General features: G+C 30.2%; 3 protein-coding genes across 4 annotated transcripts; 2 read left to right on the forward strand and 1 right to left on the reverse strand.

Moving 5' to 3' along the window:
* The first annotated feature begins 5,139 nt into the window (after nucleotides 1-5,139).
* LOC109797048 (Acid phosphatase/vanadium-dependent haloperoxidase-related protein) lies at nucleotides 5,140-8,082 on the forward strand. Of its 2 annotated transcripts, XM_083066785.1 has the most exons (3): nucleotides 5,140-5,794; nucleotides 6,830-6,949; nucleotides 7,688-8,082. In XM_083066785.1, exons 1-3 carry the CDS (start codon nucleotides 5,315-5,317, stop codon nucleotides 7,847-7,849), a joined length of 762 nt encoding a protein of 253 aa, XP_082922911.1. In that variant the 5' UTR covers nucleotides 5,140-5,314; the 3' UTR covers nucleotides 7,850-8,082. The 2 variants fall into 2 exon arrangements, with proteins under 2 accessions (XP_082922911.1, XP_020212532.1); XM_020356943.3 differs by lacking the exon at nucleotides 6,830-6,949 and having other exon boundaries at nucleotides 5,159-5,794.
* Nucleotides 8,083-12,971: 4,889 nt separating this feature from the next.
* LOC109797221 (phosphatidylinositol 4-kinase gamma 4) lies at nucleotides 12,972-16,147 on the forward strand. Its single transcript, XM_020357182.3, has 2 exons — nucleotides 12,972-14,976; nucleotides 15,322-16,147. Exons 1-2 carry the CDS (start codon nucleotides 13,570-13,572, stop codon nucleotides 15,703-15,705), a joined length of 1,791 nt encoding a protein of 596 aa, XP_020212771.1. The 5' UTR covers nucleotides 12,972-13,569; the 3' UTR covers nucleotides 15,706-16,147.
* Nucleotides 16,148-17,565: 1,418 nt separating this feature from the next.
* Nucleotides 17,566-24,049, reverse strand: LOC109796082 (E3 ubiquitin-protein ligase SINAT3). The gene is made up of 3 exons (XM_020355709.3): nucleotides 23,461-24,049; nucleotides 18,349-18,735; nucleotides 17,566-18,149 (listed from the first exon to the last, which is right to left on the reverse strand). The coding sequence occupies exons 1-3, from the start codon at nucleotides 23,653-23,655 to the stop codon at nucleotides 17,787-17,789; spliced, it is 945 nt and encodes a 314-aa protein (XP_020211298.1). The 5' UTR covers nucleotides 23,656-24,049; the 3' UTR covers nucleotides 17,566-17,786.
* Between the last annotated feature and the right edge of the window lie 1,330 nt (nucleotides 24,050-25,379).

A 25,379-nucleotide genomic window follows, 5' to 3' on the forward strand; every position in this document is an offset into this window, starting at 1 on the left:
TTCTTAAGTTGATTCTTCTTGCATACTGATCAAATCTTATCTGTGTATTTGGATAAGCTTATTCTGTAGTATTTAAATGACATATAATTACTGAGAGAGTTTTGATTAAATGTGACATGTTTTTCTAAAAACTAAACACCAAACATGCAGTGTATTATTTCCAACGGCATGTTTAGCACTTTGACACCAAAGGCGTAGTAACTATTTTCTTTTTCTAGCGATATTTGAAAGCTACCATGTTAGTTCCACAACAACTCAATCTGGGACACCTTGAATATATGTTTTTCACCGCTCTCTTCATCAAACTTGGCAACCCATTTACTCTTGCTTTTTTTCTGCTACAAAATTCTGTCACCCCAAGTTTCTTATCAGTTTCATCATTCTTGTAAAGCATAGTCACTTGCATACCTTTTCCTATAGGGTGCTTTAGAGATTTCACCGTTACTTTCTCATCCTTTGTTCTTACATAATCTCTCAACTCTTTTGTATTACCAACCAAATTGTTGCTCACCACTACAGATCTCATAGGGTTGAGATCTAACAAGTTGAGCAACCTTGCATAATTTTCATCTTTGCAATCAAAGAAGGAGAAATCAATATTTTCATAATATGACAAAATCCTGGATGGATCTTCAATTCTAAATTCTACTTGATCTTTAAGTCCCGAGTTCCTAATAACTTCTTCTGACTCATCAAGTACTGACTCATCAAGTACCGGTTCTGGAAGAATACACACATGTGTTATTTTTTAATGTGTGTCTCGTAATAAGAAATGGAGTTGCAGGTTTGTTAAAAAGGATTGCGAATAAACCATAGTCAACTCCGTGGAGGTGCCCAACATAGAGAATTCTGTTCCATTTTGATGCTATATTTTTGACTCTTCAGTCTTCCAAATAAGCATCAAACTCTTTATATTAGTAATTCAGGTTTGACTGTTATAGAATTTCAGCTTCAGCCCTTGAAAACGTATATTAATTAAAAGAACATTATATGTATGATTTTTAAAATAAATGAATTATTTATATATATTATTATTAATGTACAAATTTAAATACTGAAAAATTACAAAAAATTCATCCCACATATTGTATAATTTTTATAGTAGTTATTATAAAAAAAATTACAAAAACTTATATTATTATTATATTTTCATTAAATTCAAAATAATTGTTTAAAAAAGTATTAATTTTTAATTATATGAAATTTCATGAGCACATGTATCAATCCGTGACTGTGAGTCTATTTCTATTAAATTCGTCTAATATTAAGAAATATCTGGACTATATTTATTTACCTGATAATCTTTTTATACTTATAGGTTGTAATGTGATATTATTATTAATTATCAGCTTATATTTTTTTTTTTTAGTTTCTCTCATTTTTTTCTTTAAAATAAATATTTTTTAACATTTATATTCATTCATTCATTCAATTTTTTTAATTGATCATTCTTAATTTCTACTTGTAGGAACTTTTATAAAAAAAATAAATAAAATTTAGACAAGAGTATTAAATAAAATTAAATACTTTTAATTGCTGCTGATTGTTAGTTACTATTAAAGACAAGAGTATTATACTATTTTATTGTCATTCTTACAACAGATATAGACTTAATGTACAGTTTTCAAATAAAAAATATAAAGAACATTATTTAATAAATATTTTTTTATTCATTTAAAACAATAGAACAGGTAATAGACAAAAATATTAATATGTCTTTTTCACAAACACTGTTGGTGGTGTAGCTCGTATGGTAGAACGCTTGCTTTGTATGCTAGAATTACAGGGTTTGGTCCCTGTATCTCCATAATTTTACTTTTTTCTCTTATTTTTTGCTGTCAGCAACAAAATCAACATGGGGGTGTAGCTCATATGGTAGAGCACTCATTACCACAATATTATGTATTTGTCTTTTTTTTTTTATGGGTTTTGGTTAAGTAGTTGAGAAATTCTCTCTCTTTGAAATATTAAAATTTATATAATTATTATTGGAAAAATTAGTACACTTTTTTGTTTGTCCATATTGAAGGAGAAAATCCTCTTTTTTATGGGTTTTGGTTAATTAGTTACGAAATTCATTCTCTTTTTTGAAATACTAAAATTTATATGATTATTATTGGAAAAAATAATAGGCTTTACTATGACGAAGTGTCTTATTATATTTTAGAAGACTTAAAGTTTTGGAGTGATAAAAGTTCATAATATTTATCTACTCGAAAAAATGAAAATAAAGTTATTAAAGATGTTTGAATTTTGAATAGTCAATGGTGGAATAGTTAAAAGATTTTAGCATGTGTGGTAGAGGTAAAAACATGTCAAACAGTCTATTAGGATCTCTGAAATATATATTGTGATTATATTTAAAAGATAATTATTAATAATAATTTATAATATTATATCAATTTATTTAATAATAAAGAACTTTTATTTTTAATTTGCAGCTTGAAATTTGTAAGTTCATACCATATTATGTTTTTTTTGAAGCACATACCATACCATATTATGTTATAAACTTATTTCACACATCTTTTATTGCTTTAAAAAAAAGATATTTCACAATGTCATAGACTATTTAGATTTGTCCAATTGTCTCGGATGCTTGATTTGAAATAAAATTAATCATATCATATGAATATTTTTTAATATAAATATAATGATTTGCCGATAATTATAATGAATTATTATATTTATAAATATATAATTATAATAATAATAATAATAATAATTATTATTATTATTATTATTATTATTATTATTATTATTATTATTAACCATATCATAAGTTTACGTATTTCAAAACTTCATTTGACCTACTCCTATGTATGATTGCTCAAATGGAAGAGGAGGTGCTCGAACAAGTTGTTGAAGTAAGGAATAAAACACATAAACTTGGGGTATAATAATAAAAAAACTTGATGTTAAAATGAACCTGAGATATAAAGCATTATTTTGAATTTGAATTTTAATAATATAAAGCATTATTTTGAATTTGAATTAATTAAATAAAATGTATTAAAATTGTTCAAGTTTCCCAAAAAAAAAAAAAAAAAGAACCTTAAAGTTGAATGATGCATAATGGAGTGAGTTCTCATTGGTTAATTAAAAAATAAACACAGTTGGAATAAGTTAAAGAAATTTGACTAAAGTGTAAGACTATGTAAGAGTATCATTTGACCATAGTGTAAAACTATGGAAGACTATTTAACCATTTAGTATTCTAAAAAAAAAAAAACATTTAGTAAAACGTACATCTACATTAACCAAGTTTAATGTGTATTATTATCCTAATAGGCTATGCAGTACACATTAAAGGTTGAATGGTCTTTTATTAAGTATGATGAGTGTTACTAGGTGTATCTCTATTAGATAAATGGTCTTCGTTAAGTATCTCTTTTATTAAGTATGATAGGTCGTTTATTAAGCATTATTATATGATACAAGATAAAATTATATTAATTCATTTTAAAATGTCATAATTACTTTAATTTTTTAAAAAGATTAATTATAAATTAATCACATTATTCCACATGACAAATTAATCTTTATTGTTTGTTTTACAACATGGGCTAAGTTTTAATTGAATTAAGAGTCGAAGTTTATTCAAAAAATTATTAAAAAATTCTTTTTTTTCATCGTCAATTAATATTCATAATCAAGTCTTAATTAATTAATATTGTAAATATTTATACTTATTGATGATACGAATCAAGCTAATTAAAAAAGTAAATAAATTAGATAAGTAAAATATATAATAAACATAATAAAAATAATTTAAATATCAAATATTTCAACATATAAGTAGAGTTGTGAAAGTTAATTTGGTTCAATTGATTGGTTCGTTGAATATCTAGGTTAAATTGAGCCAAATTTTTTAGTTATATCTGAAAAGGGAAAATCAGTAAATCAAGATGAACAAATAAAATGAACAAATAAAAAATTATGTTTGAAAGGCATCAAACCTATTTGACTTGATTTTTTTTAATATATATATATATATATATATATATATATATATATATATATATATATATATATGAGGAGGGTTCAAACGACACCGGTGTAACTTTTATCAAGTGTTACACCGCTCCAAAACTTTATATTAAATGTAAATTTTGTAAATCCAACCGTTAGATTAAAAGATTTTTACTCTTAGATCATATATACAAAATTTTATATTAATCCAAGATGATTTGATATTTCATTCTTATAAAACAAAATTGACGTAATATATTTATTTCAAAATATACTAAAATATGGTCATTTTGATTACCCTTAAGTTGTTGTTCGATTTTAACAAAATTTGATATACACATATAAAGTGATATGAACTTTTAATCTAACGGTTGGATTTACAAAATTCATATTTAATATAAAGTTATTGAGCGGTGTAACACTTGGTAAAAGTTACACCGGTGTCATTTGAACCCTCCTCTATATATATATATATATATATATATATAAATTATATGTAATAAAAATAAAACAAGTAACCCAATTTAATCCAGGTCTACGAACTCAGGAAAAATAAATACGATATGTATAAAAGTCATAAAAAATTAAATTAACCTCTTTTCTCATCGACATGATAAATCAAATTAAATCAAATTATTTAAAAATTCTAAGTATAATTCATTACATATTCATTGGTGGTAAAACTATACAAACATATATTATTAAAAATAAAATTTACTCAATTTGATGTTTAATTTTATACGCCTTTACTTAAATAGTTACTAAAAAAGTATATTTAATTAAATATTTTTATAAATAAGTATAAGCTATGTGCTAATTTTACAAATATATAAGAAATAAAGATATGTATAAATTTGGTTAGGGAAAATGAATCGAATTTTAATTTGATCCATTCCAATAAAATATTTCAAATTTTAAATTTTTATTTGTTTAATTTTCAGCTTATTTGATTTCTAATCTTTTAGATTGAATTTTTATAGTAGATTAGATTGATTTATACGGATTTAATTTATTTACAATGATGAGATGGAGATTAAAATTGAATAAATTTTTAAAATTCCATCCATTCCAAGAATTTAGTAAAATGGACCAAAACCCAAATTCTGTGCCTAGTGATTTGGTATCATGTGACAGAAATGTGGATCTTTTGGAGCAAAGCAGTGAGGAAAGGAAAGGATAATATGAAACGAATATGCCTAAATTGTCCAATAAATTATACTCAGCGTCTACACGGCACATTCTTATCCCCGCAGGTTCAAGTTTCCTCCGACTCCGATGCTGATGTCTGTCATTGTTCCCCATCCCCTCTCTATGCAATGCTGACTGAACCAACAGAAGACACATGGATTCTCTCCTCTCTCTAACACCCAAACTCCGACCCTTCAGCTGCACCCCTCTCTCTCCCTCCCTCTTCCACGCGCCACCTTCTTCAGTTCAAATTCAAAGAGTCAGCGCAGTGCAGAGCAGAGGCTTGCGCGTGGCGCTGCTCAGCGTGACCGCCAACGCCAAGCTTCGGATCAGTCCCTTCGTGGCCTCGTTGGCTTCGAACCCCACCTTCGTTTCGGGCTTGGTGGCGTGGGTCATAGCGCAGTCCATTAAGGTCTTCCTCAACTTTTTCTTTGAGAGGAAATGGGATTTCAGGCTTTTGTTTGCTTCCGGTGGAATGCCCTCCTCGCACTCCGCCCTCTGCACCGCCCTCACCACCTCCGTCGCCATCTGCCACGGTGTCGCCGATTCTCTCTTTCCGGTATGTCTTGGCTTCAGCCTTATTGTCATGTATGATGCCATTGGCGTTAGGAGACATGCTGGCATGCAAGCTCAGGTAGCTAACTCTACTTTACTATCTCCTACAATTCCTCTTACTTAGTTTGCTTTCGATTTATGCTTTTTAATCTAAATTCTAATGAATTACTTTATCCTGAGAATGTTTGGTTCGAATTTAGTATTATATGGGAATGTTATTCACATTTCAGATAAGAGAAGAAAATAAATTATCTAGTATATAAGCTAATTTTAGCTTTTGGATAAGCTTATCTCCAGAAGTATTTTTAAGAAGAAAAAAAATAGAAAGAAAAACTAGTTTTTACTGGTTAAAGCATAAGCTAAAAATAAGATTTTGAAAAAATTAATAAGAGTTAGTCAAGTTAGTTTTAGTTTATAGAAAACCTTTTTTTATTTTTATTTTTTATTTTTTCTTCTAAAAGTATTTCATGAGAAGTTAACCTAAATAGACTCTTAATATATTTTCATCTTTTATAGTGATTTTGAAAAAATTTGTCCCAACAGGTCCAAAATCTATCTCCGTTTCTCTCTCTTTTGATGTCCTCAAATTCATTCAACTATTGGCCTAGTTTTCTATGGTTAACATAGCAACTCTCTTGTTGAATTATCCGATAACTCTCAATTTTCCTGCGGGAATACAATATACCCACCACTCCTCACTGTGGGAATGAAGACAGAAAAATATCTGGATGTCATATACCAAGTTTACATAACATGATAATTACATATTCCCCGATATACATTCCCAGGAATCAGTTCACATAGCTGGAAATAAATTTAGTTTTGGAACATTAGGAACATTTCTCCCCTCTTCAATTACTGCAAATAAGCTCAAGGGGAAAGAAGGGCGAATTGAGACTATAAAATGACACTCGAAAGTACTACAATTAGCGTCCTAGTTCATACTATGAGATTCATTAGGTGCTATATAAGATAGCACTTTGGTGAATTTTAACATGGGTTATGGAATGACGAAAGTGCTGACAGTAATTGGTCCTTGCTTGTAAATAAATGTTAAGCTTTCATAATCATATAACTATTATTGGGGTTCAAAATCACATTTGATTTGCACCAGCTTGATTGTGCCAAGAGGAAGCCAAACATTTTGGCACATTGCTCAACGCATGTTTGGTCCTCGGAAGTGATTTGGGGAGGACCAAATAAATATCCAAACAGATACTTATTGGATTCAAGTGTAAGTAATGTTCGCAACGAAAACATTATCCTTGAATGTACCTTTATTTTTTTGGATGTGGAACCTTTAATTTTTAGTGCTGCAAGAAATGACCTATTGATTTGCAAATATTTGGTTTTCTGCCGTGTTGGACTCTTGATGGCTGTTAATATGAGATTTTAGAGGATGTTGTAAGCCCAAAGCTAAGCTTAGATTGCCAGAAACTAGCTAGGTTTTGTTATGCCACCAAAAATAGTTGTTTCTCTTTCTCCATTAATATTTTGCTCTTCCAAGTTGTACTCTACTTATTTTGACTTTTGAAGTATTACTTGAATTGGAAACAGGCAGAAAGTATGGTGTCATGTTGATATTTATGTCCAAATGTCCTCTAATGTACTACTTCTAAGTCATCAGTTAGGTTTGAATATCTCGACCTTTTGTTAGTTTGTAAATCATATCACATATACATCGTATATTATCATTTGCATTCCATATTTATTCGATGACAATCAAATATTGAAAATTTAAAGCATTCCTTGTCGATGTTTACCGAAAATGTCAAAGATCTAGAAACTATCACTCGTAGACTTTTGAGCCAGCATACTCAAATGTTTCTTTATTGCTATTGTTCCTTAGGCTAGGAGGATATCCAACTTAAATGACAGGAGAGTTCTATTGTCATTGTCCAGTTTCTATGTGATAGTAATTTGATACTTTGGAAGAAAATCTTTGACCAGAAAATTGTGTGGCTCGACACAGGTTCTTAATTTGATTGTAGCTGACCTGTTTCAAGGGCATCCAATTAGTGAAAGGAAGCTGAAGGAACTTCTAGGTCACACTCCATCTCAAGTCTTTGCGGGTGCTGTGCTTGGCTTTTTAGTAGCCTGTTTCTGTTGTCAAGCTTGCGTAGTGGGAGCTTAGGTGATATTCCATTGCCAGTTTTGGTCAAACTCTATTCATAACATATTGTTCACTCTGATGCAGCCTTCTGGTATTTGACATGGCCTGCTTAATCAGTACACTGTATTTTAAGGACAGATACATTAACCTGAGTAGAATGTACATGAGATTGTTTCTTCTTTAGTATCTTACACCGGAATGCTGACCATTAAATTGCCACATGGATTATAAAATCTCGGAAGACTTCGCCTGAATTACTCCCCTCCCCCTTCCTTGAATGTTTCATCTTTCTGCTTTGCTACATATAACTGGGCATGTCACGGGAGTAAAAAAAAAATCATACTTTCAAGCATTGTGGAGCCATGCCTATTTATTAAATGAGTCATGACAATAATTTTTTAAAAATTTATTTAGAGATTATTTGGATAAATTTCTCTATAAGCATCTTTAAGAGAAAAAAATTAGAAGAGAAAATAAATTAAAATTTTCTATATAAGCTTAATTTGGTTTCTTTGGGCTAAAAATCAGCTTTTAAATAAGTTAATATGAAAGAGTTTTTATATATTAATTTATGTTTTTTAACTTTTGAAAAACTTATTATATTTTTCTTTTTTAGAAACATTTGTAGAAAAATTTATTCAAATTTCTTTTAAGTCTAAATATCTGACCTTATTTAGTTGGAACTTGGAACTGCTTTTCAGTGATTTCTTCCGCCAAGGTATTAATCTCCCGCTAAGTTAGCACTACAAGGATTCTGCCTGTTCTACGTGAAGAATCAATATCTTATGCCATACATCAAAATTTTGTAATTGAGTTATTTTGAACACGCATTTTACGTTCAACAGTTATAAAATAATAATATCAAAATTATTTTTCCTAATTTTAAAATGAATTGGTCTTAATATTCTTTGTTCTTTAGTATGAAATTATTGAAATAAATTACACCTTGAAATAATATTGAAAAGTATCTCGGTTAAATCATTTTAAAGGTTTTAGCTCCTCCGTTCTTCCTCAAAAAAAAAAAAAAAAAAAAAAAAAAAAAAATATATATATATATATATATATATATATATATATATATATATATATACACGTGTGTGCACATATTTATAATGACTAAAAAATTAATGAATGAATTATATATACACATCTCATTTAGGATTATCACTTACGTGGACTCATATTACGCAGGTCTAGAAAACTATTTTTATATTAATATTTTTAAAATTTTGGAAAAATTATTTCTCATGATTTTTTTATTCATTAAAATTATAATGACAACAAAATTTAAACTTTCAATTATATGTATCTTTAATTTTTTACTAGACCAGCTAAAGTAGTTTATATATTTTTTTCAAAATGACACTCATTTTTTTTTTAGTTTAAACAAACATTCACTTCCCTTATTTGTTTAATCAGACACATACACGGAAAAAATGTTACTGTATTAATGAAAGACGCCTATATTAACTTATTTGCCAAACCCTTATTTGTTTAGAGCATCTTTAATCAAAGAATCTTATTCGGATATAAGTCTTCTTTAAGAAAGCAACTGTACACCTCACGATTACTAAGAAAGCAAAAAAGTTGTATTTATTTTTTATTCAATTGATCAGATAAAAAATGATTACTTTTAATTATTCAATTAAATTAAAGAAATGTTATTTAATTTATAAGAATATTTATTTATTTGTATGTTCTCTTTTATATATTTTTTCTATTGTTTTTAAATTAAACACGCGTATTTCTATTTATTTATTTTTACCTATTCCTCCCTTTTGCCATCTAAATACAGTAAGCATAATTTGAAATTTTCTCAAGTTAAAAATTCAAATTATATCATAAAGTGGAGGTAAATTAGTAATTATAAATATAATTTTACTCTATTTCTTGTTTAATTTTTTATATTAAATAACTATAAATTTTATTTTATTTCACTTTATTTTTTTTATTAAATCAATTTTCATCATTCATTTCATTTCAATCTATTTTTTTCCTCTCGCTAAACAAAGCATTAAATTTTATAGCGAACCATTATCATTGTTGATTTTGTAATTCTGCTGTCTAATAAGAACTAAGAAGGCGGCAAGTGACAGGAGAGGGAAGCATACCCAGAACAAATGCAAAAGAAACATCTCAATCTCGAACTCAAAGTAGTGGTTTGGTTTGCATAAAATATAATCCAAGTATACAAACGACCAAATTGGTCGGTGGACAAAACGCACCATCCATTGCCACTTGCCATTTAAGTGATAAAATAGACACAACCATGAATGTGAAAGGGAAAATATTTGTATGTTAAAATACATCTAAAAAGAAAAATAAATTAAAAGAAAGAGATAGATATAATAAATATATGATACAATAGAAAAACAAAAACAGAAAGAAATGTAAGGTATTATTGAAACTAAATCAGTGACCCGTTTGATGTATGAGATAATTTTTAATCAATTTATAATAATATTAAAATAAAATTTATAATCAATTTAGTGCTATCAATAATGTTAAATTTTCATATGAGAGATAATTAAATTTTATTTTTGATCATTCAAAAATATAATAATAGCTTATACATAATTTTTTATATTAATTAATAATATTCATCGTATCACCATTTATATTAATATAGTTTTCAATTTTATAGAAATAGTATTTTGAGAAAAAAAATTGAAAGAATAATTACATAACAATTTTTTTTACGTGAATTTTCATGGATTTTGTGAAAAAAAAATGGTATACCTTTTTGTTTATATTTATTTTAAAATTGTTCATAATTAATAATTAATATGATTAATATTTTAGGATGTCATTAGATGTTAGTTTCTTGTAATTAATGTTTCTTTAAAATCTCATAGGAAATTAAATAATATTTCAGAAATTATTTGTTTGAGAAAAATAATATTTTAGAAGATGTTCCTTTATAATTTTATTTATTTGTTTTAAAATTTTCCATAATTAATAATTATAATTAATGTTTTATTTTATTATGTCATTCCGATTCCAATTCTTATAATTAATTTTTTTTAGAAATCTTCTAAAAATACTTTAATAGTTATTTAGAAAGAAATATTTTAGAAGTTGTTCGTTTTTTTATTATTTATAATTATATTAAAACTGTTCATAATTAATAAAATTAATGTTTTATTATGCTTTTACCATTTAAATTTTATATAACTGACTTTTTTTACATGAATTTTTATTATAATTTATTTTACATGAAATATTCTGAAGTTTGTGAAAGTAAATTTAGCATAATTTTTTTATTTATATTATGTAAAAAAAAAATCATGTGAGATGCTTTATCTTAACCACGTCGGACATGAGTAGTTTAGCATCGGATGTAGGTGAGATAAGGAATACATGTTTTTGCTAAGATACATAAAAATTAGAGGAGAGTAAGTGTTGCTTTTAAAAATTTATATCCCATTATATTGATATACGTTGTGTTGCTTTAAAGGCCCAAGTGTTGAAAAATCTTCAATAAATAAGTTGAGTTCTGAATGGTAAGTTATTTTGTTGCCTCCTTTAGATTTTATGTGATATTCTTATGTAGCCAAGGTCGATGCATACGTATATAAAGCGACCAATTGACTAAAGTTCGAAATCGAAAACTTAATTCCTAATTGAGTATTGAAAAAGCATACTACTTTGAGAATAATCAATAAGCTAATTTCATAGGTGACTTAGTGATACAAACTAATGTAGTGGTAGACTCATGTCCAAACCATTTTACTCTAGTAGTTGAACTAGACTTCCTAGTTTATGTGACAAACCCGAGAAATCAAAATGAGTTGTTAGCTGACCTGGTTAAAATAGTCACACATTGTAGTTCGATAAGATCTAACCACTTAAACTACCCACTTGTATTTGCAAGAGATATGCATAATTGATAAGCGTAATGATGCATTGGATATAATTATATATGTGTTGTTGTGTTGAATGTGTTGAGGTTGATCAAACTATTTGAGTTATACAATATATTGTTAGTAGAAAAGTTTTATGTTGTATGTTATATATATATATATGTGTGTGTGTGTGTATTTGTGTATGTATGTGAAGGTAGTGTTGAAAATGTTATGAGTTGTTCATTTATGTAGCGTAATAATTTCTTTCACAAGTTTATCTTGTATTTTTCTTATGGTTAAAATTGCGATAATCTTACTTAGTATGAGACTAAGACAAGATTAGCAAAATTGCTTAGTTGGTTAGGTGGTGAGTCATGTTATGGTGACTTTCTTATGCATTAGTGTTGCTCTAATGTAGCGTGGTCTTGTATAGTCACTTGACCAGAAAGTAAGGTTTATTTTGCTTACTGTTATGTATTTGATGTAGTTGTATATGTATTTGTACAATATATATATATATGGTCTGTCAGAGTTTCCATTTTTAGTTGTTTATTTTCTACCATATACAAATAAACTTACACGATAATTCTTATAATTGTTACATGATAATTCTAAGTTTTTGTTATATGTGCATTCTATAATAGCTAAATCATGGTAAGTATAGTGACCTATTGAATTGTTATAGTTTATAATTGTTATAATTAATTTTTTATATAGAAAATCTCTTAAAAAATAATATTATAATTTATGAGAAGAAATTATTGCATGATAATAACATTAAAAAATTTATTGCACGAAGAATTTATGAATATTTAAAAAATTTGTGTGTGGAAATATGGAAATTGTTGCCTTCCTTGCTACATTACCCTCAATTTTAATATTGATACATGGTACCGTTAGTTTCTAAATAAGAAGAAAAGAACTTGCTTTGTACCTCCAACTCATTTCCACACGTCCGTTTCTGGTTGGCCATGCCATGTCACACACAATACGAACCTTCCTAGTTTCTACTTCCTTCTATTTTTTTCTTCTCAACGTAAAAGGACAAAACTGACCTTAAACCCACCTCCAGCTTAGTTAGTCATGTACACGTGTACGTATGTATGGTAGGTAGATACTATATTCAGACTTTTTTTTTTTTTTTTTTAATTCGTCAAAAACCTTTGTAGTTTGTACTCTGTATACGATATACAATACCAGCTACATGCTAGATTGAGATTTTATTTTATTTTTCTTTCGTTAAAAAGCTTTGTACTTTGTAATTGTATACAATATATAATACCAGCTACACGCGTTTATACCATATTTCTCTCTCTATCTTTGGCTTTCGCTTTATGTCAGAGTCAACAGCAACTCTTTCCTCTCAATAATAGAGTTGGTAACCGGTAATCACCGCTTCTCACTGCCTTCAATTCGAACAATAACTCAATAACCCGTTGCACCTTTTTTCTTTTTCTTTTTCTTTTTTGTTGTTGTTGCTGCTTCTGAAAAAGTTGTAAACTTGCAATCTCCGGCGTCGTTTTGATAGGCTTCTGGAGGGGTAAGGACCCGCTCCTTTGTCTCTGTTCTCAGCCTTTTGCCATTGATTCCGATTTAGACCCATTTTTGTGATTTGATCCGCTTTCATAAATCTTAGGATTCTGAAGGGGGAGGGTATGGGGAAATGGAATTAGTGCATTGGGGGGGCCTGAATCTTTTCCTCTTTTCCTTCAAAAGATTATACCTTGTTGTTCAAATTTGTTGTTAATGCTTGTTTGGTGAAATCATCACACCAGGTAGCCTATTTGTACAAATATGGCAGTGTTTTTGTGACATTTGTAGGGTTTTAGGGGTTTAGTTTATTTTTAAGCTTGATTTGTTTTGCATTCATTCTCTTGTTCAATATCAATAGCGAAAATGTCATCAGCCGGTGTCACTACTCTTAGTGTGGTTCCTACTGAGCCATTGTTATCACCAAAGGCATTCCCTTTCCCATCACACTTGTCTTTGGAAGATAAATCCATTTTCATATACCTCTCCTTTTCGGGCTCATTGACTCCAATCCGTGTTATGGAGTGGGATACCATCGAGTCTGTGAAATTCAAAATCCGAAGGTGTGAAAGCCTTCCATTTTTAACAAACAAGCAGAAGTTGGTTTATGCTGGCCGAGAGCTCGCGCGAAGTGATTCGCTGCTCAAGGACTATGGAGTAAGCGATGGAAATGTTTTGCATTTGATAATCAAACTGTCGGATCTTCAAGTCATCAATGTGAAAACTTCTTGTGGGAAGGAGTTCACATTTCAGGTCGAACGAGGCAGGGATGTTGGGTACATAAAGCGACGCATTGCCAAAAGGGAGAAACAATTTGATGATCCTGAGCAGCAGGAACTTGTGTGCAATGGGGAAAGGCTTGAGGACCAGAGGCTTATTGATGATATCTGCTGCAAACATAATGATGCAGTGGTACATCTGTTTGTTAGAAAAAAACATGTTAAAGTTCAGAGGAGACCCCTTGAGTTGTCCATTGTAGCAAGAGATTTGATTGATAAGAAGAAAAATGATGTCAATGGAAATACTTTAAGGAGAAGTTGTGATGTTGGTAAAGAAGATACTATTAGGAAGTCTAATGCTATTCAAAGAGCTGTGTGGAGAAGGGCCCCCGCTCGAGATTTTATTTTGGAGCCAGTTATTATTAACCCAAAAATTGAATTAGCTCCGGCTATTTGGAATATGGTGAACTCCACATATGATGGACTTGATAGTGGAAACTATCCAATCAGATCTGCAGAGGGTACAGGAGGAGCTTACTTTATGCTTGATTCGTTGGGGCAAAAGTATGTGTCTGTTTTTAAGCCTATAGATGAAGAGCCAATGGCTGTGAATAACCCTCGAGGTCTTCCTTTGTCAATAGATGGTGAAGGCTTAAAAAAGGGTACAAGAGTTGGTCAAGGAGCATTCAGGGAAGTTGCAGCCTATGTTCTTGACCATCCATTGAGTGGGCGCCGCACATTATTTGGTGATGAGAAGGGCTTCTCTGGTGTTCCTCCAACATTGATAGTTAAGTGCTTGCATAAAGCATTTAACTACCCTAAAGAATTGACTCCTAAGATTGGCTCCTTGCAAATGTTCACAGAAAACAGTGGAAGTTGTGAAGATATGGGCCCCGGGGCTTTCCCATTAAAGGAAGTACATAAAATTACTGTTTTGGACATAAGACTGGCAAATGCAGATAGGCATGCTGGGAATATTTTGCTCAGCACAGAGGAGGACAACAACCAAACTGTTTTGATTCCAATTGATCATGGATACTGCTTGCCGACAAGCGTAAGTACCTTACTTATGCCCTCTTTGTTGTGTTTTAATGCATGTGGTTATGCTTAGGGTTTATATATTCTATATTCTATATTGTTTAATGGTAATACACTAATGGAGTAAAATAGTTTTATATAGTCATTCAATCACAATTCATCTTAAATAATGAATAATAAGTTTGTTGACTTTTACAATAATTACCTAAAAAATCATACAAATTATGATTTTTGATTGGTTGTATGTATAAATTTTTTTACACCTACAATGTATGACCATTAAACTCATTTTTTATTTTCCTTTTCTTTATCACTTTATATTCTATATTGCAATCATTTGACATATTTGTCACTCCAACAGTTTGAAGATTGTACCTTTGAGTGGCTTTACTGGCCCCAAGCTTACCAGCCATACTCCCCAGAAACCATTGATTACGTAAAGTCGCTGGATGCTGAAGAAGATATTGCCCTTTTAAAGTTTCATGGATGGGATCTGCCAATCGAATGTGCCCGCACTCTTAGGATCTCAACCATGCTTTTGAAGAAAGGGGTAGAGAGAGGATTGACCCCCTTTGACATTGGAAGTCTAATGTGCAGGGAATCATTAAACAAAAATTCTGTGATTGAAGAAATAGTACAAGCAGCACTGGATTCTGTTCTTCCTGGCACAAGTGAAGCTACATTGCTGGATGCTGTTTCCCAAATCATGGATATGCACATTGATGAGATCGTCAGATCTCGTTGATAATAGCATTGATTTCTTCAATAGTAGCAGGTATATACATGTCATTGTGTAGTGTACATATGTTCACGTACATATGTATAGGTCAAATAATTGGTTTTTTAATTCATGACAAAGGAAGTCTATTTTCTTTGGTTGGAATGTTAAACCATTCTTAGCTTAACTTCCTAGGTTTTATTCTTTTGGTAGTTTCCAGCCGATGACAAATTCTTTCAAGTTTGTTGTTGATTTCTTTATTAAATTTGAATTTTAGGGATAGTAGACAATCCCTGTCTCTATTTGAATTGTAGTTTGACATTCTTGTCCTGTAGTGAGTGTTGTCTTGTTTCAACTAAAAGGTTGTGCTTGTTAGAAGTGTAAAATTGGAAATGTGGAAAAGTGTGTTCAACAGTGTTTGGATATATATACAAAAAAATAAAAAGTGTTTGGGTACAGTAAAATTAAATGTGTCGTTATTTCTATCCATTCGTGTGTGTATCTTGTGCTTAGATCGGTTATACGTCTTGACATTTACAATTCACAAACCATGCAACCGGAAGTTTTCACGAAATATATCAAATTTACTGAAATTTGTATATTTTAACTGATTTTTCATTATTCAAGAATATTTAAGTAATAGTATTTTATTTTAAATGTATAGTTTATTATATTCATAAAAATGTTTAAATTTTTTCTAAAAAATTGATATACATGATAAATATATGTATATATATGAGAAGGGTTCAAACGACACCAGTGTAACTTTTACTAAGTGTTACACTGCTCAATAACTTTAAATTAAATGTGAATTTTGTAAATCTAACCGTTAGTTTGAAAATTCATATTACTTTATATGTGTATATCAAATTTTGTTAAAATTGAACAACTTGAGGGTAATCAAAGTGTTCATATTTTAGTATATTTTGAAATAAATATATTATATTAATTTTATTTTATAAGAATGAAGTATCAAATCATCTTGGATTAATATAAAATTTTGTATATATGATTTAAGAGTAAAGAACTTTCAATCTAATAGTAGGATTTACAAAATTTACATTTAATTTAAAGTTGTTGAGTGGTGTAACACTTAGTAAAAATTACATCGGTATCGTTTGAACCATCCTCGATATATATATATATATATATATATATATATATATATATATATATATATATATATATATATCACATAATTTAACGATTAAACTGCCCATAAAACGATTAAATTTATTAAATTCTAAAGATTACACAAGTTTGTTAGGTGAAAGAGGGCATGGGCATCTAATACACCTAGTATTCCCAAATCCACTTTATTTAGCTCTTATTTTACAAATGTATATATCACATGGCTTCACTGCGCATCTATACCCATACCATGGCGTTTAGGCAATTATGAACTCGAGGTAGGAATTTGAATTCACAAAAGTTAATCAACAGAATTCTCGAAATAAAATTGCCGGTAGGAAAATGCAATCATCGTTACCATGTCGCTGATTGTTTTAGCTTGTAAATACAAAAATGCCGCTTTTCAATGTAATAGCTATTTTCTTTCACTATATAATACTAGATACGTGTATACTCTAAACCTTTCATAAAAGTTAACAAGCGGTCTATAGAATATTATCCTGCGATGTGCGTTTAAATATTATTATTTCTTTTAAAATTTTGTAACTTGTGTCCCTAAGGGTAATTTTAAACGCTGAAGAAAAAAAAAAAAGTAGTAGCTATGCAAATTAAAACCCTTTCGCACTATTTCCAAAACATTTCGACATTCATAATTTTTTTTGTATTCACTAGGTACAAACTTGCTATCACCTAGTTCACAATTGATTTTGATCCATTTGTGACTTGATCGGCTTCAAAAGTGTTCTGCATGAAATGTGAAGTAAAATTCCAAAGCATGTTGAAAAGTAGCATATGATACACGCAGGACACCAAATATCTGACAAAGTATCTTGGTTAGAACTCAGTTTTTTTTTTTTGTTTTTTTTATTTATTTTGTTTGGAAGTTGAAATCCCCATGACCATTCACCAGTCAAAGATTAAGACTTGTCAAATTATCTACAGCAAGAAATAGCATTCAAGAGAATATGCAAATCAACCTAGCTACAAAGGTTGGGTATGCACACTCCACCTTCAGGGTTTTGCTGTTCTTTCCATATCCTCCCTGTTACTCTTAGCTTCAACTCTTTCCTATCTCCACCTGAGAAGAAAAGCGCCATGTTGCGGTAAATGATGAGACCATCATGACTGTCTCTGACTTTCTTATGGCTATCTCTAATGCTTCGCGGACTGCCCTCGAATGTTAGTTTGCGTCCATTTCCTCCAACCTCCAAGCTGTAGCTGTAGTTCCGCGCCTCTCTTTCGTCACCCATGAATCGGAGGAACGCCATGTAAACGGGAGCCATGCCTAGCTGGAAGGCCTCAAAATGGAGGCAAAAATACTGACCAAAACAGTGGAAAACCTAACATAACCAAAAATGAGTTAACAATAACAATTTGGATGAGATTTCATGCAGTGTAAAATGTAGTTGTGCTTGTGCACTAAATGAAGGAATTTTCTGCAAATGCATAGCAATGAATATCATTCAAGTCCATCCCATGCACAACACTACTACACTACACTACACCCTAGAGAAGGACATGCATAATTGTTATAGATACCGTTAGCATCCATGTAGCATTTTCCACTTCCAGGGGATTAGACTTGACATAGCGATGGTTAAAAGTGCATCCAGAATGCATATCAACCCTGTGGTCATCCCTTAAATGAGCGACTAGGCATGGAATATCCCCAACCACTGAGCAGTCTGACCCGGCATAAGGGCAGTTGTAAGGTCTGAAGTTACAAATAGCCTCATGCTTGAGTTTGCTGTAATAGGGAAATATCTCTGGACACCCGAGAGAGATGTATCTGCATGGCAATTCAAGTGATTCTGCTATCTTCTCCAATGCCAGACATCTTATATCACCGAGCTCCTGCCTGCAAGTTGGACATCGGTTGTGTACCCTTGTCTTGCAAGTTGAACAGAGTGTGTGCCCATTGTGGCACTGCATAACAAAATTGGTTTTAAGAATCAGTCACTGTTTTGTTAGCATCATTATTCAACTATATCTAGTTACCTGTATTCCTGTACAAGGATAAGGGCAGAAGGTTTCAATATACTCCGACAAATAATATAACCAAAATACACAATATAATGTTATGCACAATACACTCATTATATTCCTCACAGTCTAATGACAAAATCTGACAAAATGCTCCACCCCTTGTTAAAATAAACTTGGCCCATAACAAAACTTAAGATTTGATTGATCACCTATTTTTTTTTGCAAACGCAAGCTACAAATCAAAAGACTTGTGATCAATGTAGGGAATCCATTGTCTTAGATACTGAATTAACAAACACCTTATCTCACAGCAAAAGTAGAAAGTAACACCTGATCCTTTTATTTTTTCATTACAGTTACTTTTCATTGTAAATAATAACTGCATATTTGGATGCATTGTAATATCTCAAACAAAGTGTAATAGAAACCTGTGTCTGTGCATAAAAATTATGTCTAGATATTATTAACTAAAATCAAGTTTGCTCAGTAGCTCTAATACATACTATGCCCCATTTGAAAAAGCTTATAAATAACTTATTTGTACTTATCTTATTCTATAAGTACTTATGAGAGTGTTTGGACAAACTTATAAAATATCTTATGAATAGTCTATAGCATGTTTTGAACTTATTTTAATAAGCTATCCAATATAACTTATTAATTAACTTATGCGGGAACTTATTGAAAAGTACATAAGTTCTAATCCAATTATCGACATAAATAGATTTTATTTTTATTTTTTTCATTCTTTCACTAAAAATCAATTATATATATTTTTTTCATTACTTCCTCCAAAAGTTTTCATTCCTCCCTCCAAAAGTTTGTTCCTCTTCATTTTTTTTCTCTTCTCCATTTTTTTTTATCTCTTCCACCTAAAATTCACATTCGCCTATTAGAAAAAAAACCTCATAACTTTTTTTCTCTAAAATAGCATATCTAAAGTAATTTTGTTAATATTTATGCAATAATTTTTTAATCATGATTTTATAAAATATATAGAATTGATTTTGAATTTAAAAAATTTATGGTTCTTTATTTTTAATCATGTTTATATATATAATTGATTTCTCATATTTTATTTAATTTTTTTTATATAAACTAATTTAGGTGAATTGTGACTAGTATTTTTTTATTATTATTTTTAATATTATTGTGATGTATGATGTTATTTATTAAAAATATTTAGTTACTTTTTATATTTTTATTTGACTTAAAAGTGTTTTTAGTCCTTGTAAAGTTAGGAGTTTTGATTTTGATCTCTATAATTTTTTCTTTGTTTTTCTTCCTTCTAAAAATTGAAAACATTGTGTTTGTTCCTCTCGTAAAATAAATAATTTTGGTTTGATCCCGATAAAATATTTTTCTATGATTTTCATTCCTCTAAATTTTAAAGTCACTTATTTTGGTCCCGAACAATTATTTTAAGGTAGATCAATAATAGTTATTTTAAGGATCTATAAGAATTTTTAGAGCTATCAAATACTAACATAATATGACTAACATTCATGTGTAACATAGAATGTTCACTTAATCTTTTAATAAACATGGGCTAAAAACAATAATTTTAATTTTAGAAGGATGAAAAACAATTTTTTTATAGGAATTAAAATCAAAATCAGCTAATTTTGTAAAGACTAAAAATATTTTTAAGCTTTTTTATTTTAATTTTATTCAAAATTTAATTAGTATTTTTTAATTTTTAAAATGAGATAACATCTTATAAGTGTTTAAATAATGGTACACTTTGAAATCGTGTTTTTTAATATGTATATCCAAATACAACAACTTATTGAATTTTAAACACTTATAACATAAATTTACATAAGAACTTAATAAATAAGATTTTAAATAAGTTGTTTGTCCAAACGAACCTTATATTGGGACGTGTTGAGATAAACATCTTAATTAAGCGTTTATTGGATAGTGCTTACATATAAATTGTTTCTATAATTGAACAGAGAAGAGGGTTAAATTATTTTCATTTCAGTTATAAGATATTTTCATAAGCTATCCTGGAGAACTTGTGAAAATAAGCTAAAAATAGCTTATGAACATAGCATTAGTTATTTTCATAAGTTCTCCCACACACTTATACAAGAGTTTATGTCACAAGATAAATTTAAATAAGCTCTTCCAAATGCACCTTGAGTCTAACTCAATCCCAAAAACTTGCTCAAGGTGAAAGGATTGGCCAAGTCTCGCTGATGTGAGGTCTTAATAAACAAGCCCCCCTCGTGTCCAAAACTGAACATTTTGGATCATGAAGTATGCAAGATTGGACATTTATTGAGTGTCCACTATAAAGGTTGGATAAGGATCTTAACAAATTCCATACTAAATTTTACTACAAACTTACTTTACAGAAAAAATTTCCATGCATAAACTCTAAACATTTAGGTGATAAAAACCCATGTTCTTGCATAAAAATTATATCTAGGAAGTAGGAACAATTTACTAAATTCAAGTTTGCTCTAATACCTTATTAGAAATGGACAAAGTCTAACTCAATCTCAAAAGCTTGCTCAAGATGGGAGGATTGCCCAAGTCCTGCCAAGGTGGGATCTTATGTCTAGGAAGTAGGAACAATTTACTAAATTCAAGTTTGCTCTAATACCTTATTAGAAATGGACAAAGTCTAACTCAATCTCAAAAGCTTGCTCAAGATGGGAGGATTGCCCAAGTCCTGCCAAGGTGGGATCTTATAACCCCTTACCTTCCTCCATTCCAAAAACTGAACATTTGGAGCATGAAGCTTCCAAGTTTGGACGTTTGTCCAATGTCTAACATCAAGGGTAGATAGGTTCTAATATCATATTAGAAATGATTTAGACTTAATTTCAAAAGCAACTCATTTTCAAGTCTTAGCAAGTTTCACACTAAATTTTACTACGAACTTACTTTTGGGATAAAGAATTGTAAGCAATCATTTCACTTCAAACTCACTTTTAACCAAATTAATTTTACAAAATTAAAATAATCCAAAGTCAAGTTAGTAAACACTCACCTAAACACACAATAAGTCAGAATGCAATGTTCTCATAGCAATGGAGTTGCTTATCAATTCAAGCCATAGACTTCAATGCCATGCCAAAGAGTAAAAGTTTTAATATTTTCCTGCCTTCTTGCATGAGATGCATCTAATTCTCCTTTAGGTTACCACGGTACCACCTCACAGGAAAAAGCTGAAGTCTCACAAGGATTTAAATACTTGTGACAACTTCTGTAATGAATGCATAGAATGTCACTTCAACTATATGACTATACATCCTAATTAAAAGTCAGGACCATAGTAGCATCAACATTAATCATGTACATATCAATCATTCATAACTCATAATAATAATCTCTACTTATTTTCGGGATATTGTAGCAAAACCAATCATGTCAATGTTAGAGAAAAGACAGATAACTAACCTCCCAAATACCAATTATAAATTACAAACAGAAAGGGGAGATAAATCAGACTAGCAATACAATGGAATTCTACATCAATTACTATAATGAACAATGCTAACAACACATTCTTTTAATGTATTAAAATTATGTATCTCATAAATAGGTCACTTTTTAAAGCAAGTGTTGGCATTTTAAATAATAGAGTAATATCCAATAATGAAGAATGCGTTGCTAGCATTTGTCATACCACAATATGCATATAAGGAACTAAATAAAAGATTTTAAACTATGATACATCCCAACCAAAAATGATTCTCTGGTCCCTCAAACTTGAAACAGATCTAATAAAAAAAGACATAGGTGCTCAAATTATTTAGAAACAATAACTCCTTATATCAATCACCAGTAGGCGACAAACCCTGTACATCTTGGTGGTTTTCTCTTCAAGCCTTTATTACATCCTTACCTGCTCAATTAACTAAGTTCACTTGATTGATCCACAGACATTGATTAAAGTCCTCCCTACACATGGGAATAATAAGTTATACAGCCTAATAATGTACCTAAGTTTCTTTTATTTTTAATCAAAATCTACAGGGGTACACTAGTGAAAATTCCACCTAAATATAACGATTATGCCCATTTTATAGCAATATATGTTCACGCCATACCTTATGTAAGTCTAAAAAACACAACAAAGACTAGAGCAAAATTCTGTAGAACTTGATGAAAAGGAAAAAAGAAGATTTGTCCTCAATTTCCCCCTCCATTCATCACCAACCTAATTTCACTGTAAGCAAACAAGGCAATACAGGTAAAAAGGAACTCAGAAAAAAAAAAGATTTGTCAGAACCAATCCTTGATCAAAGTAACCCAAGATAGCAACCAAATCCTCAACATTCATAAGTGGAACCATACAAACTGAAAATTTCTGCAAACATAAGATCTACACACTAAAAAAAAAAAAGAAAAAAGAATTAAGAAATCCTAACAATAATTGCACATCCCCATCCCCTTTTTATCCCTAAATCGAAGACTTCCAATGCTATCACCAAAAAAAAAATCCAAACCCTCCCTACCAGACACGCCCATTAAAAGAAGAAGAAAAACCCTATTTCTATAGGACCAAATAAAAAACGTAAAGTAAATAGAATGATGGGCACAAACAAATCGCAGGGACAGAACGTAAAAGGAAAGAAACAAAGTAGTCCCAAATCAAGTAATCTGAGGAAGCAAACCTAAAAGGCAAAAATGGAACAGATAATAGACCTGATGAATTGGAGGGTACATAGAGTTGGTGCAGACGGGGCATTCGAGAAGGTCGTGGACACTCGTAGTGGTGGGACCGTTGTTATGCAGCTTCGAGATTGAAGAAAACTGAAGGGGATGCTCATCCTCTTCCATCATAGTCATCGATGACACAGTGTTGCTCTCAATGCTACTCGATTCCATTCTCTCACTCATAACACCAATACCCTTAATTTTTCGCCACTTGAATCATACAAGTTATAATGCTTCAGCTTCAGCAGCTGGGTGGCTGTGTTGTGTTGTGCTGTGTGTATTTTTTAAGAAAAGAAGAGAAGGAAGGGAAAGAAGCAAGGATTTTTAAGCTGATTGCTCGCAAAAATTGATGCTTTTCTTCCTTTCCTTGGTCTTCTGAGACAACAGAGGAGTGATACGAGATATCTGTGTCCGAATCCTGACGACCCTTTGATCAAAATCAAACGGTTTTCAGGATTCTCCAACGAAAACCAGGAAGAGAGAAGGCGTTAAAGAGATCAAGATCGAGGAGAATAACGTAGAGATTGGAGAACCAAGAGAGAGAAGAAAATGTAGATCAAGTAGTCTGGTGATTTACTCATTTAATATTTAAGGGGCAGGTAAATGAGGCTTTTTTTTTCCTTTTTTTTACCACAATGATTGGCTATGCCATACCATTGCCAAGGTAAATTAACTTAATAAGCAGACTCATTTATGAAAATATAAATTAATTTAATTTTTATAGAATATATACAACTTTCACCGAAAATAATCTTGTTTCTGTGAACATTATTATTATTATAAGAGATAAAATTCTTTAGCTAAGTATTTAATAATAATGTTATATATATTTAGGTTAAATTAGAACAACTCTTTACTAATTAATTCATGTCTGTAAATATAAAATTTAACAGATGATTTTTATACTGAGAATTTAAAAACTAAAATTTAACCGCATGTTAAGATTTGATTATTTATTAACTCTATTACACCATCATGATTCATAAGTATTAATTTAATGAGGGAATCAATTACTCGTTTTCCCAAACTAGATTAGGATGGCAATTAGAAATAGTAGCTGTCTTTTGGTTGAAGTCCTTTAGAATTGTGGCATGTGGAGGAAGAAATGGTGGTCTCACTCTCATGGTATGCGCCAGCACCATTCAAGGGAGCGCAACTTCATTTGAATGATTGCCGGGGTCTACACCTTTGTGTACAATGGATATACCATAGGTCCACTATGCCACTATCAATTATTTTCGCGTGGATGCCAGGCTTATCCGCAGTTTGAAAAATATTGTTTCTTAGTTGGGTGTTCAAAGTGTTGCTTCTCTTTTATATTATTCATTTGTGGACTTAATTATCTCTAGTCATACGATTGCGTAATTTGAGGACACTCTCAAAACACGTATACCTTAAGGATGTTCTACGAACTATTTTTCAAAAAAGTTTTGGGCCACTAGCTGGATTAATGTTTGCTTCTATAGTTCTATTTCGAGGCTTACACAGTTACACTTGTTGATAAGATGATAGTTTAATTATTGTTAGGTCCTTCTGATCATGACGTTTTTTTCCCTTTCAATTTTTGGTAACCGTCGTCATAATTACTTCATTTATACTTTTATCGTGCATATCTTGTCTTATATGTAAATATTTCCTTTTTCTATTTTTCCTTAACTTTTACTGCTAGTACATCATGGGACAAATGAAAACTAAAATAGAAGGAAAGAAATAACGTATTTAAAAATAATTTTAACATTTGCATACTTTAGTAAATTTAATAAAATAAAATATTTATAAAAAAAAACTTGCATGAAAGTTCTAAACTTATCATAATCTTTCCGATGTCCTTCTCATCGTAAAACGGATATAAATGAAATTAATGAGACGAGTAACATCGTGCTAGTTTTTTTCCATTAATTGTGGTT

The sequence above is a fragment of the Cajanus cajan genome, chromosome 11 (assembly GCF_000230855.2).
Source record: "Cajanus cajan strain Asha chromosome 11, NIPB_CcT2T_4, whole genome shotgun sequence".
In the NCBI taxonomy this organism is placed as follows: Eukaryota; Viridiplantae; Streptophyta; class Magnoliopsida; order Fabales; family Fabaceae; genus Cajanus; species Cajanus cajan.

Bases quoted from the DNA above. Each gene is read 5' to 3' on its own strand.
- LOC109797048 (XM_083066785.1), top strand. From the start codon at position 5,315: ATGGATTCTCTCCTCTCTCTAACACCCAAACTCCGACCCTTCAGCTGC. The intron at 5,795-6,829 runs GTAGCTAACTCT...GATTTGCACCAG, and splicing joins ATGCTGGCATGCAAGCTCAG to CTTGATTGTGCCAAGAGGAA. The intron at 6,950-7,687 runs GTAAGTAATGTT...GGCTCGACACAG, and splicing joins GATACTTATTGGATTCAAGT to GTTCTTAATTTGATTGTAGC.
- LOC109797221 (XM_020357182.3), top strand. From the start codon at position 13,570: ATGTCATCAGCCGGTGTCACTACTCTTAGTGTGGTTCCTACTGAGCCA. The intron at 14,977-15,321 runs GTAAGTACCTTA...TCACTCCAACAG, and splicing joins GATACTGCTTGCCGACAAGC to TTTGAAGATTGTACCTTTGA.
- LOC109796082 (XM_020355709.3), bottom strand. From the start codon at position 23,655: ATGAGTGAGAGAATGGAATCGAGTAGCATTGAGAGCAACACTGTGTCA. The intron at 18,736-23,460 runs GTCTATTATCTG...TTTGTTATGCAG, and splicing joins TGTACCCTCCAATTCATCAG to TGCCACAATGGGCACACACT. The intron at 18,150-18,348 runs GTATCTATAACA...TGGTTATGTTAG, and splicing joins ATGCTACATGGATGCTAACG to GTTTTCCACTGTTTTGGTCA.